We start from the raw sequence: 15,122 nt of genomic DNA on the forward strand, positions 1-15,122 counted from the left end.
GGAATGTGTAAGAAAACCTATAAAGGAGGGGATTCCTTTATTTCTTTCTGTGGTCCAGGTTGATTCCTGCAGTGGCTCAAAGTTCCATTTTGTTTGCTCAAATTTAGGAAGGTTTCTGTAGTTAGCTTCTGGATAATTAAGGCGAATCCTGCTGGTTTCGCTCGTTCCATTTCCTCGACCCAGTGCCTTGAGGTAACTTAATTAATATCATCCATCTATTCAGCTTTACCTTTTGACTAAAAAAAAAAATTCATGGAAAGATATGATGAAAAGAGCAATGAATGTTAATACGAGAATGAGGATGGAGACGATTAAAGACATGCATGCGACAGCTTAATTTATTAATTAACTTTTATTTCAATACAGTACTAATTATAAAGGGGTACATGACTGATACTGTTCATCATGCTCTGCGCATGCTCATGCATGCATGCTCTCATAATAGCTGCAAAGATAGGAACGACTTCCAAGACTAAAACCCTCCAGCGCTAGAAGATCCGCCACCGCCTCCGCCGCCTCCGCCGCCACCACCGCCTCCGCCACCACCTTTATTACCGCCATGACCGCCGCCGCTGCCACCTCCTTTGCCACCACCACCACCATGACCGCTGCCGCCGCCACCTCCTTTGCCACCACCACCACCATGACCGTTGCCGCCGCCACCTCCTTTGCCACTGCCACCTCCTTGGCCACCACCACCTCCTTTTCCACCACCATGACCGTTGCCGCCGCCACCTCCTTTGCCACTGCCACCTCCTTGGCCACCACCACCTCCTTTTCCACCACCATGACCGTTGCCGCCGCCACCTCCTTTGCCACTGCCACCTCCTTGGCCACCACCACCTCCTTTTCCACCACCACCACCATGACCGTTGCCGCCACCACCTCCTTTTCCACCACCACCATGACCGCTGCCGCTGCCGCCACCAATACCGCCACCACCACCACTACCGCCACCATGACCGGTGCCGCCGCCAACACCACCACCACTGCCGCCACCAGTACCGCCACCAACACCACCACCAGTACCGCCACCAACACCACCACCAGTGCCGCCACCAGCACCACCACCAGTGCCGCCACCAGCACCACCACCAGTGCCGCCACCAGCACCACCACCAGTGCCGCCACCAACACCACCACCAGTGCCGCCACCAACACCACCACCACTACCGCCACCAACACCACCACCACTACCGCCGCCTCCTTTGTTACCGCCTCCGCCGCCTCCGCCGCCGCCGCCGCCTCCACCACCCCCACTTGCACCGCCAGTGTGAATGACAATGTCCTCTTCCTCGTGAGGGCGCCGCGTTTGGGCTAAACCAATAGCTGCCATTACTATCAACAAGGTTACAACAAGGAGACAGACATTTTTAGCGAAGAACTTCCCCATTTTGATCACTCAGCTACACTGAATGAGATCAGTATGCCTAATTTTGTGGTGGGAGAGGCTTGAGGGTGATCGTATTTATAGGGCAGAGTTCAGCCTCCACGCAAAAAAAAAAATAAAAAATCCTTTACCCTAGGAGATAAAAAGCTAGCTAGCTAGTAGGAAATTTCAAATCATTTTTTTACCATTAAAACTAGCTAAATTTAACCAAGACACATGCGTCTCTATTCCCAAAAAATAAAAACAAATAAAAAACCTTTATTTAATTAAACTTAATCCTACAAAACAAAGTCACGAAAGAAATGTATCTCAAATTCAAGCTCTAAAATTAAGGGGCGAAGACTTTGATATTATACCTAGCGACCAATTAACCTAAAATTATAAAGAAATTATTTAATATAATAATGTTAATATCATTATTTTAATAACTATATTGTAAAGATACTAACTCAATACTTGATAAATTAATATTAAATCAAATAAAAAATTATAGGAATCAAATACCTCCATTCTATTATATTCAATTTTGATATTTACATGCACAACAAAAAAATCATAATTTAATTAACGAATTTGACGATATATAAATTTGAGGGTCCTGATGGAGACAGCACAAATGCTGGTGTTGTCTTGATGATCAGGCAGCAAATCGACCAGGCAATCATTTTTCTTCCTCTACACATATACGCAGGTTGCTGGTCGTTGAAAGTTAATTAATTACAGTGGAAAAATTTGAATGAAGGCAGTAGAAATAATAAGCCACGCGTCATATCTACCCTACTTACTTTAGGGTTTGAAATTAGTGCATGCATGCATTGTATCGTTCCCATGCAGTCACATGGATGCATGCACGTCTATATATAAATATATAATTTTTCAAAAACTTATAAAAATTTTTGTTTCCTTTTTTTAACTTTGCAAGATTCATATTTTAAAAAGTAGAAAATAAATAATTAGTTCAGTTGTACAAAATAATTTCTTGTTTTTTATTTCTAAATTCCAAAATAATAACAAGAAAGACAACTTATTTTTTAGTTTTTCAAAAATTATATAAGCTAGCATTTGGGATCATATTTGGAGCTTTTGGATTTGTATGGATTTTGAAAAAAAACTAAAAATAATTTCCTAACATATTTTACCATAATCCGCAAAAATCTAATTCCAAGATCTAAATTTCATGCTCTAAAATGCAAAGAAATATTCTAGAAAAATAATGAAAAAGATGCTTCCAATCCAACTTTTTTTCTATTACTTAACAAAAAAAAAAAAAAAGATAACAAGGTGGTAATTTTATAATTATTTAAATAAATAAGAAATAAAATAAAACAACTTCAACAAAAAATAGTGTCAAAATATTTTATTAATAAAAGAAATTAAAATCGTCACTAGTACTTTTATCACTAAAAACCAGTTTTTTTTTTTTTTTGTAGTTTGATTATTATTATTTTTTATTTTCATATTAGTGATTGTTATTAAGGTTTGGTTTTGTTGTTGTTATTGTTATTGTTGTATTAGTGATTGTTATTAGTGTAATTATTTTTTTTGTTATTATAATTGTAATATTTTTATAAAAATTATTATCCTTAAAATAGTCATTATTATTTCAATATCAAAATAATATTTCGAATGAAAAGTCATAGCTCCCAAGACTCGAACCCTAGGGGAGCCCATTATCCCGATGGATTAATTGAATGTCCATAGGACCTTGAATAGTACCCTCATTTTAAAAAAAAAAATTATTAGTATTTATTTTGCCTTTTTTTATTTATTATTGCTCTTATTGTTATTATTATTTTACAATAATAAATATTATTTTATTGTAGTTATTTTTAGTTTTTATTTTTTATTATTTTATAATTATTATTATCCTTAAAATAATTTTTATTTTGGCCTTTTTTTATTAATATTATTCTTGTTGTTATTATTATTTCATAATGATATTATTTACCGTTATTGCAATTATCATCCCAGTTAAAGTTTGTAAATATAACGACCTGCTTAATTAACTGTTTTTTTCATACTATGATATTCTACATGCTCTGATACCATACTAGGGGTAAATCCAATTATTAGTCTAAGCAGCAAGAAGCAGAAATTACATAGACATAATCATATGTAAATATATATATACAATACCAGAGTGCTAATAGGTTTCCTCAAAATATACATATATCACTGTCCCCAAAATATCCTCAACTGGTGAGGGCCATACAAAATCACTCCCAAAATATACTCACTCTCTACTGACAGGGCAGTACTGTGGCCCCTCTATCTGCGAGCCTGGTCTGCTCACCTACTTAGATCACTTGAAAAAAATAATTCTCAATTGGGATGAGTCAACACTCAATAAGACGAAATATGCTATTACTAGTGTGTGACAAATGAGCTATAATATTATGAAAATTTGTTTTCATATAATCATGTATAACTGAATATGTAAATACAGTACAAGTGATAAAATCCACTACCCCTTTCCATGTTGCTTAACATAACAGTATTGTAAGTTACTATTCAAAATACTTCTAGTGTATATAAGTATGTTCTCTGTTTCAGTAAATCTGTATATACGTAATAGTAACTGAAAACTTTCCCTGTGGAAACTGTGTGTCATGATTTGACCCCTCATGACAGGGTTGTGCAGCCTGTAGGCGGGATCTACACTGGCTGGCCGACCAGGGTAAATCACTATACTCCATCGGTCTGATCTACCCACCTCAACCCATATCTGATGGGGAGCCTATCCACGTCAAGGGACTAGGTGATCGACCTACTACCACATATTATCTAAATAGGTGGTTGCACTCACATAAATATCTGTAGCAAAGGTACCGTGCTCTGTAACTATATGGTTCAACAGGGTCTGATACTATATAACATATCATTATATACAATTATCTGATTTACCATGATTCTAAAATAACTGTAATAACCATGATACTGAAATAAACTGTAACTGTGATCCATACGTCTTGATACTGAGAACTGTATAATCATAATACTAAAACTGCATAATCATAGTACTGAAATTAGTATAATCATGATACTGAGATTCGTATAATCATGGTACTAGAATTCATATAATCATGGTACTGAAATTTGTAAAATCATGGTATTGAAATTCGTAAAACATATCTCCGTACTATATTTATATTCTCAAGCCACACCATACTTTAATACATAATATTCATAATCTAATAAACTGCATAACATTTTAAAATTACCTAGCATAGCATATTTCTCTTCCTGACTATTGGAAAGCCCCTATGGTATACTGGCCTAACACCCGCAGGGCCTCTTACATAACACCCTGAAAATAACGTTTGTCAGAACAGAATATCAATATTTCTCTGCCTACATCATTTCCTATAACTGTCTTAAGGCCAAAAACGGACTAAAATGTCTTACCCTGAATTTGGGATGGAATCCAACTTCATTTCACCAACGATCCGTTTAGACAGACTTGCAGAGAACTTAGCCAGGAGCGTCGTGGTGGTTTTGGATCATCGATCCGGCAACTAGCGGGGCCAAAAATGAAGAGAGAAGGGAGAGTGACCGAAGGAGAGAGAGAAGAGAGAGTAATTTGAGCTGAAATAGGATAAAAATCCGAGTTTTATTTATAGGGTCATATTCGTCAATGAGAAACGTCACCTCGTCGACGAGTCCTTCAGTAAATTCGTCGACGAACCTTCCCCTTCGTCGACGAAATTCAGAGTAGTCTAATCATTCGCTCGATATTTTCTCGTCGACGAAACGGGACCTCGTTGACAAGATCTTGAAGACATTCGTCAACGAATCCCTATATTCGTTGACGAAGCCTGAAATTATTCTCCAAAATGCAAGGTCATCGACGAACGCTCCACGTTCATCGACGAAGTCTACTGCCTCCTTCTGTTCCTGTTTCCATTTTCCTCTCTCTTTATTATTATAATATTATTATTCTTTGGGTCACTACAGTAAATGTTTAGGTGATAATGAAATTATATGATGAACTAATTTATTTAACACAATTATAGAAACTAAGAAAATGACAAATGAATGGAGGAAAAACGCGTTAATACTTACATACAAAAAAATAAAGGAGATATTCAAAATTGTAATAACTATTGTGGACTTAAACTTATGAGTCATACGATGAAATTGTTGAAAAAGGTAGTTGAACAAAAGTTAAGGCTAGAAACGAAGGTCTTAGAAAATCAATTTAGTTTTATGTCTGATAGATCTATTATAGAAGTTGTATATCATTTAATAAGATTAATGGAAAAATTTAGGCAAAAAAAGAGAGATTTGCATATGATATTTATTGATTTAGAGAAAACGTATGATGGGGTATCTAGGAAAATTCTATGGTAAGTTTTAGGAAATAAAAAAAAAAGTGTATATATTAAGTATATTGATGTCATTAAGGATATTTACGATTAAGTAATTAATAGTATAAGGACTATTGGTGGAAAGGCTAGAGAAATTTCAATCGCAATAGGTGTACATCAAGAATTTGTTGACCTGATAGGTTACACCCAGTTTTGATTATGACAAATACTATTGGTACTGATGGTTGTACTAAGACTTGCATGCAGGTTCACCTTGTACGCGCTTTCAAACTAAAAGACATATCATGATGGCATGCGGTGTTCGTGCCGAAGAATGAAGATTTATGTGTTGTATTTGTAATCATTATTTCATTTCTTCATTCTAGGATGAAAATTAATTATGGACTGTGCACTCCTATTGCTTGTAATAATTTGCATCATGCATGGTAGGTAGGTATGCTCAAATCGACCATAATTGGACTTTAGGTACCTACACAGATCATGGAAAGACCTTAAGAAATACCCTTCCGTCAACCGACACTGAATTTTTTCGGTGCACTCAAAAAAGCCTAAAATGACCCTATGACACTCTTGCACGTATATGAATGATCATTTGAAATGAGTGATTGAATGCTTAAAACAGAGCCGAAATGCATAAAACATGCATATTTGGTCGATCGAACCTTCCAGTTCAATATCACCGGTCGACCGAACCTGGTTTGGGTAAACTAGTTGACCACAGCTCGGTCGACTAAACTCTAATAGTTCATTTGACCATGGGACCGAACTCTCTAAAAGTCAACATTTTGACCACCTGGTCGACCGAGCCTAAAATACATATCAACTACCAGGTCGTTTGAGTTCCCACGTGCGGGAACTCAACAGTCCGGTTGGCCGACCGTGCAGTTCATTTTAGTCCTGGTCAACTGAACCTCCCAAAAAGGCTTCGGATTTACAAATATGGTCGACCAAACTTACATTTCATTTGACTCCCGATCGACTGACCCTCTATAACTTCGGTCAACCAAACTTGTCCTGGTCAACCGGTGCTCTCAGGTTGCCCCTTATTTTTTACCGCAATTAACTTTTTTTAAATGGGGTTAATTTAATTAATATTAAAACTTTTCTAATTATTCCACATGTATCCTTAACGGTCATATTTTTGGGGAAGTCTATAAATTCCTCCTCATTTGGAATAATTAGCAGGAGATTAGAAAGATCATTAAGGCCAAAATTCTCTCAAATCCAAAAATCATTTTATAGTCAATACTACTTCCAAACACTCACATACTCCATGCTCTTGATCTCTTTAAGCATTTTGAGTATCTCTAAGGCTATTGTGCTTAATCTCTCTAATTAGAACTCTCACTTGTATTATTGCTTGATTGATTTTATTTGAGAGTTTAGCATTAAAGTTCTTCCACCGATTTCATTTGATAAATCTTGCGTGGAAAGACTTTGAGGGTTGTGGTTCTTGCATTGTCATTGCAAGATACCTAAACCTAGTTTTTGGTGTGCAAAAATCCTTTTCAAAAAGTTAGTCTTTCAAACAACTCCAATGTGCTTTGTATATTGAAATATTCTATTGAGTTTGTTTGATTTAACTTGCTTAGCATATTTGAAACTCTGATATGATTTTGTGTTATTCACATATTGTGTTTCAAATCTTACTTGGATACACACTCTAGATCTGGACTGATTATAATACTTGATTGAGTGTTTGGCACACATTAGAGCACTGAGTATATTTACATATCATTTGTGTTTGTAATATTGACTGAGCTGTATTGGTGCACACATTTTCTTATCTAGAAACGTATTTCCGTGTACAAACTTTATACACATTGGTTGTATTCTGGGTGCGGGTCTGAAAAGGGAGACTAACCCTATGGAATAGTCCCAAATTGGCTTAAACTCGGTTAGGAAAGTTAGGTGTGTCATCCTATTAAGGCGTGTTGGTTGAGGTCATCCCCTTGAATTGACTTGGTTTGTATAGGTGCTGCTCCACCCGTTTAAGTGAGCATTATAGTGATAATCTTTGTGCTGGTGTGGCCAAGGCGGGGACGTAAGCACAGTTGGCTGAACCCCGATAACATATCGTGCGTGTTCTTTACATTTACACACTTTACCTTTACTGTACGTGTATGTTTATTTGTTGATTGCGTAGACTGACCCTAGGTTGTATTACACTGTTAATAAACTAGTTAACCTAGGTGATAAATTTTTAATACCCAATTCACCGCCCCCTCTTAGGGTTGCACCAAAGCTAACAGAATCTACTTTGAGCCTTTATTTTTTACTTTAGTGATGAATCAGCTGACTAGGAGTGTCCAAAATGAGGTTCCATGTTGTATGTTGTTTGCAGATAATATTGTATTGATTAATGAAACTAAGGGTGGACTAGAGGTTAAGTTAAAATTATGAAGAGATGCTTTAGAATCTAGGGCCTTAGGATAAGGAGAAATAAGAAAGAAAATATAAAATGTAATTTTTATAATAATTGAATGAATATTGGAGACAAAGTTACATTTGATGTAGAAATAAAAAATACTTATAGATTTCGATACCTTGGATTTCTTATGCAAGCTAAGAGAGAAATTGAAGAGAATGTAATGCATGGATTTAAAACAAGTTAGGTAAAATGGAGAAATGTTTCAAGTGTTTTGTGATTGTAGAATATCCTTAAAATTAAAAGAAAGTATTATTGGATGGCTATAAGACCAATTATGTTATATGGATCAGAATGTTGATCAACTAAGAAACATTGACAATATGAAAATGTTTAGATGGATAAATGGCATAACATTGAAAAATAAATTAAAAATGAGCATATTCGTAGTTAGGAATAACTCTTGTATAAGATAAGGGAGGAATAACTCAAATGGTTTGGATACTTGCGACATAAGCCACATAGTGCATGAGTGAGGAATAGTGAGTTAGTTATTGTGAGAGGTAAAGGTAAACCTAAAATAACTTGAAATAAGATAGTAAAGATTTAATAACTCTAGATTTGTCGAAAGAAACTTTTCATGATCGCATAAATTGGTGAAAAATGATTCATGCTGCCAATCCCACCTAGTGGGACTTAAGGCTTAGTTTTGTTGTTGTTCAATTTTTATTATAATAGTAATAATAATTAGTATTATTAGCAATTATTTCGAAAACTAAATTGGAAAATGAAATATGTTTTTGACAACTAAATGGGTCCTTGTTTTTTGATCTTTTTCTTTTCCTTTTTCTAATGTTTTTTTAAGCTCCAAACAAGACCTTAATTTCTTGTATTTAAAAAAAAATCTATATACATGTATGACTAAATTACTTTGATCCAATTAATATTTTTCTTGCAAAGGCATGTTTTGTGCGTGTGTGCGTGCATTGACAAGTGGAGAGCAATCATTTATGAACTTGGATTATAGTATATAATCATCCTAACTATTTTAAATTTTCATATATCGACTTGTGCAAAATATTCTCCTAGACTAATCCCTTTTTTGGTTTATGCAATGAAATTGAAGTAAGAAAGGAATCTAGTGAGAAATGAAATTAAGGTAGAAATTGAATTACTTCTGGAATGTAAGTTCTACGTTTGATTAATAACATAAAATGACTATAAAAATTCAGTTTCAAGTTCTTTCCAACTTTGATATTCTTTAATAACTTGTATAATGGAATCAAAATAAGTCATTTTTCATTAAAAATCCCTAATTCATAATTTTTAAATTTTATATTATTATTCTTATTTTATAATAGTGATTTTAATTATTTTTAATGTTTTTTTATTGTTTTTATTATTATTTTTTATTTTTATACTAATTATTATCCTTAAAATAATAATTATTAGTATTTTTCATTTTTATTATTATTAATCTTTTTGTTATTATTAAATTAAAGAAATAATTATTATTGGCATTGTAATTATTATTAATTGTCATCATTATTATTTTTGCAATAATTATTGTACTTAAAATAATAATTATTATTATATTTGCACTTTTTATTATTAGTTTCCTCATTATTACTACGCTTTTATAGTAATAAATATCATCATTTTTTTATTGTTATTGTAATTATTATTAATTGTTATTGTTTTAATAATAATAACAATTAGTATTGTTGTTGTTGTTGTTGTTTTTGTTATTTTTATTTGATTATAATTTGTTATTATTTTATAATAATGATTATAGTGTAATTATTTTGTTATTATTGTTATAATAACTATTTTCCTTGAAATAATTTTTATTATTATTTTGGATTTTCTTATTATTTATAATGTTCTTGTTATTATTATTTCAATTGTAACAAATATTATTTTTAGTTGTTATTCTTGACTATTTTTTTATAATAATAGTAACAATTAGTATTACTATTTATTTTTGTTGTTGTTTGATTATTATTTTTATATTTTCATATTAGTGATTGTCATTAGTGTAATTATTATTATTTTTATTGTTGTTATTATTGTAGTGACCCGAACCTATAAATAATTTTACAGCGAAAGACCTCAAATACATTTATTAACAGAGTACTAAACATCTTTATTACAAGAATATCTCCAATATCAAAATTAATATCCTTAAAATTTTCAAAAACATTAAAAACATAACTAATTTAATATTTCTCCTAAATAGCTATTTCTAATCCCACCCACGTTTTCGCTGTGCCACTTTGATTTCGGTTATGCTCCTCAAGGTATCTGTAATGTATGATAATAATTGAGGGTGAGACAACTCTTAGCAAGTAAAGACTAGATTATTATCAGTGTGTGGTTAAGAAGAGCTTTACAGTATAAATATATATAATTCAACTATTAAAAACCACATTTGTAAACAGTAAACCACATTTACGCCTAATAAATGGCCCCGATCACATAAATATATAAATATGTATAAAAAATTCTTTTTGACTTTTTAACTGTAAGTCATGTTTAACTCCATGATCAGGTTGTACAATCTGAAAACTGAACTTAACTGGTTGGTCGACCAAACTAAATCAAACCGTAACATACGTGTAAGTGCGATTTTCCTATTACATCCTAGCCTGGAAGCAGATTTGCAATTAAGATAAATCTACTATCTACCACCAACACTTTCACAACAGTGTGATTGCACTTATACTCATACTCATTTGTAGTTACATTACCGAGCATCCATAACATTTGAGTCATCAGGGTTCTTAAAACATACAATTATAATTTATATAATAAAATAATATCATGAACATTCCATAATTTCTCAATACAAAATCTCATTATTATTCATAATAAATCATGTAATAATCATAACAACGTAAAAATCTCATACTTGCTCATTTATACAATAAAATAAACTCATGCTACACAATTTGCGTGCTAATTATAATTTTATAAATTACTTGAGAAAATCTATAATAATATACTCGGGTGTATTTAAATAAAAATGCGGGCATGATCAATGCCACATATTTTAATTTAACTCCAATATATTTAATAAAAAACGGATATAATCAAATATGCGTTGTTTAATTTAACTCAGATACATATTTAAATAAAACAGATATAATTAAATACACATAATTTAAATTAAGTATATTTTAAAATAAAATATAACATAATCTAATGTACTTATCTTAATCTACTCCTTCAATGCGATTTATAATGAATTCTTAAAGTGAGTTGGGAAATAGTGGAAGAGTGAGAATTTTAAGTACATAAAAATTCTCCGCCTACCACTAAATCTTTTTCTTCACTTTTCTTTCAATTCCCTCTTTGAATTTTTTTTATGAAAAATGAATTAAGAACTTTCCTATTTATAGAGAATTTGAGAAAGGGTATTTTCGTAATTTCATAGGTTTCTTAAGGATTAAGAAATGAAATATTGTTGGAATTGGTGTATTTCCAAGAAGGAAGTGAATTGGAAATTTAAAATTTATTCCTAGGTTTATCCAAAGTAGTAGTATTACGCAACCTAGGGTTTGTCTATATAATTATAAACCCAATCAACACATGTACAACATATAGTAAATCAAGCATACAACATACTTGTGCTGAAAATGAAAGTGCGGAAAATAAATTGAGAAAATATAAAGTATACACATGATATGTTATTAGGGTTCGGCCAATACTACCTACGTCCCCGCCTCAAGCTCACAAGTAAGAGAATTCCACTAAATTGCTCACTTGTAGGTGGAGCAACACCATTTACAACACTTTACAGGCTGGTGCACCTAATTCTCCTAACCTGGTCTGAACCAATCCAGTGTTCTCCTAACCGGATCTGAGCAAATCCGAGACTTTTCACAAGGTAAGTCTCCCTCTTCCGACCACACGTTGGGAATACAACAGATATAATAATTTGAGCACAATCAACATGTACAAATGTAGTGCTTCTATAATAAGTAGATATGTACCGATGCGCTAAAATAATAACCAATGCACTCACAGATAATACTATTTATGCTAGGTGAGATTGGTCAAGTGAAGCTACTCTCAAGATAATGTCAATATGCAATAAACATGTGAGAGTGTGCCTAGCAAGCTTTCTTTGAAACTATATATATAAATATATCAACCACAAATATAGTTTCAAAGATTTTGAAATCACAAACAAATATCTCAAAAAATTAATTTTCAAAAATCAAACACACGAGATATTTGCAAACCAAACTTGTCAAAATATTTTATACAAGACAACCTTAAGAGTCTTGCAATACAAATGCAAAGACTCACAAGCTAAAAAGTTTCCTCATACAATGATTTATTAATTAAATCGGGGGATAGGAGACTTTTTGTAACGCCCCGAACCCTTAAACCCGGGTCCGGCGCGTTATACCTGATAAAATCCCTGATAATCCATAATCAACATATAAGCAAAAACATAAATATAATCTCCCAGTTATATAATACCAGAGTTTTCTAAATCTATCTACCAACCATAATAAATTAATCATCCACCTGTATTCAAATATATACATATCTCCAAATATTATTCAGTATTCATAATACCAGTATGTTTCACAACCTTTCATAATATCCAGAAGACTTAAAATACAAAACATAAAACATAACATATATATCTCAAAATTAACATAGAAGTATACCATTTTCTTTTTTCTTTTTTCTATTCCCCAATAATACTATAAAAACTCGAGCTCTTAAAGCTCGATCTTGAGGAAATCTTGAAAAAGATAAATTCATATTCAGATGAGACACATCTCAGAAAGGGAATAAATAATATATTAAAACAGTGTGTGGCCAACATGAGTTTATATATGTCATATTATTTAACATCTAAAAATCGTTAACATAATTTCTGAAATCATTCCCTGAATCTAATCAAACACATGCAAATGTTTAACCTACGAGATTACCTGATGATATGGGTGATTACCCGCCCATATAAATAGCACCCCTCTGCTATGATATTTAGGCAATCCAAAGGTCGCAGCTAAAGCATACCAGGGCACTCATCTTACTCAGCAAGTCCTCAAGTAATAAATTGATCTCATAGTCACACAGTTCATATAAAAGGTTATCGGCGAAGGCTCCCAAGAATTGGGAAATCTACCCGCCCATACAAGTAATTTCCATCTGCCCTAGTACGTTATGCAACTACTGCCACATCTGTAACTACTAGTGCACTCGCCTTACTCAGCAAACCCTTAGAAGAAAGGTACGCCTCGCCCAATCATAACATATTTTACGTACATACATACTTCTAATATCACAATACATCATTCTTTCTATCATTATTCAATCATACACATCTGTTCATATTCACAGCTTAACATTACATTACATTTCACTTTAAGTGACTCTTTCCCATTTTACATTGTTCACATTTCATTTCATTTCATACCATCTTTCAGCTGTTTTACCCAGCATCTTTCAACTGTTTTACCAAACATTTTTCAGCTGTCATACATTTACCCAACATCTTTCAACTGTTTTACCCAACATTTTTCAGCTGTTGCACATTTACCCAGCTTCTTTCAGCTGTTTTACCCAGCATATTTCAACTATTTTACCTAACATATTTCAGTTGTTTTACCCAACATATTTCAACTGTCATACATTTACCCAGCCACGTTCAGCTGTTTTACCCAACATATTTCCACTGTTTTACCAAGCATATTTCAGCTATTTACATGGTTGCATTAACACACACAAACAACATATTATTTTCATACTCAATTCATTCCCTGTATATCATGCATCTCATACATATAATATATTTCTACACAACATTCCTATTTACTCATGCCACACAATTTGGCAATAAAATTCATACATTGCCTGAAAATAAATCAACCCACAATTAACATTCATATACTAGAAAAATACTTTTAATTTCTTGCATAATTATTCTAAAAAATATTTCCACTTTCATTAGTTTATTTTCGCATATACATATCTAATAAATAACCCTAAACTCGAAAAAAATATAATTTAAATGGCTGACATTTTACTTATATCGAAACATATACATGTACATATAACACAATTTATTTTTCATTTAATTCATAAAAATTCTGATTTAATATATATTTTTCCCCTTACCCGATTTCTTGAATTACGCCAACAGAGACTCCAAAAAATACCTGCGACGCTCACCTGGACCCTGAATCAAAAACTCTAGTTTCATTAAATTAATCTTAAATAAAATACTATTTAAATGTTTCCTAAGGTCAAATAAATAATAATACCCGCATATATAACCAGTTTTTCAAAATTTTCAAATCTCACTCTCGCTTGGAGTGGGGCTTAGAAAACCCCAATTGAAAAATTACCTATGCCAAAATGACGACGACGATGACTAGGACCCCGTGGTGGTATCCGATCGTCGATTTAACCGCATATTTACAAAGAAATTATGAATATAAGGAAAAATTACCTTTCCCCAGAAGGAGTGTCTAAGTCGTTCCCACGACAAATCTGTTTCAATAGAAATGTCGGCAGCGAAACCAAGAATACAACGGCACCTTATGTTTCCCAACCCGCTGTAAACTAGTCGAAAAATTGAAAGAAGTAGAGAGATAGAGATGGAGCGAGTGTTGGCTGCGCAGGAGAAATATTCAGGGGGGGGTTTGGCCGGCTCTGTGTAATTAAAAAAATTTGACTTCTTCTTCTTCTTCTTTCTTCTTTCTTCTTCTTCTTCTTCTTTAGTTATCTTTTTATATATAATATAATATACTATATTATAACATTATAGTATTACAACCTTTATATATATATATACACACACACATACATATATATAAATATATAAATATCATATATTTAATTTAATTAATTCAATTAAATAATGATTAATTAATTAATTAATAATTAATCTAATTTTATTTTTTTTCATTATTTTTTTTCATACTATTCTTTTTATCTATTCATTTATTATTTTATTTTTTTTCTAATTATTTTAATCATTTTAATTTTTCGGATCTTTACATTCTCT

At 32.6% G+C, this 15,122-nt stretch overlaps 1 protein-coding gene across 1 annotated transcript; it reads right to left on the reverse strand.

Moving 5' to 3' along the window:
- Window positions 1–472: 472 nt before the first annotated feature.
- Window positions 473–1,393, reverse strand: LOC131156110 (glycine-rich cell wall structural protein). Its single transcript, XM_058109556.1, has one exon. It carries the CDS (start codon window positions 1,391–1,393, stop codon window positions 473–475), a length of 921 nt encoding a protein of 306 aa, XP_057965539.1.
- Window positions 1,394–15,122: the final 13,729 nt, after the last annotated feature.

This window comes from Malania oleifera, chromosome 5 (assembly GCF_029873635.1).
Source record: "Malania oleifera isolate guangnan ecotype guangnan chromosome 5, ASM2987363v1, whole genome shotgun sequence".
Taxonomy (NCBI): Eukaryota; Viridiplantae; Streptophyta; class Magnoliopsida; order Santalales; family Ximeniaceae; genus Malania; species Malania oleifera.

Excerpts from the sequence above, each read along its gene's own strand:
- LOC131156110 (XM_058109556.1), bottom strand. The coding sequence starts at position 1,393 with ATGGGGAAGTTCTTCGCTAAAAATGTCTGTCTCCTTGTTGTAACCTTG.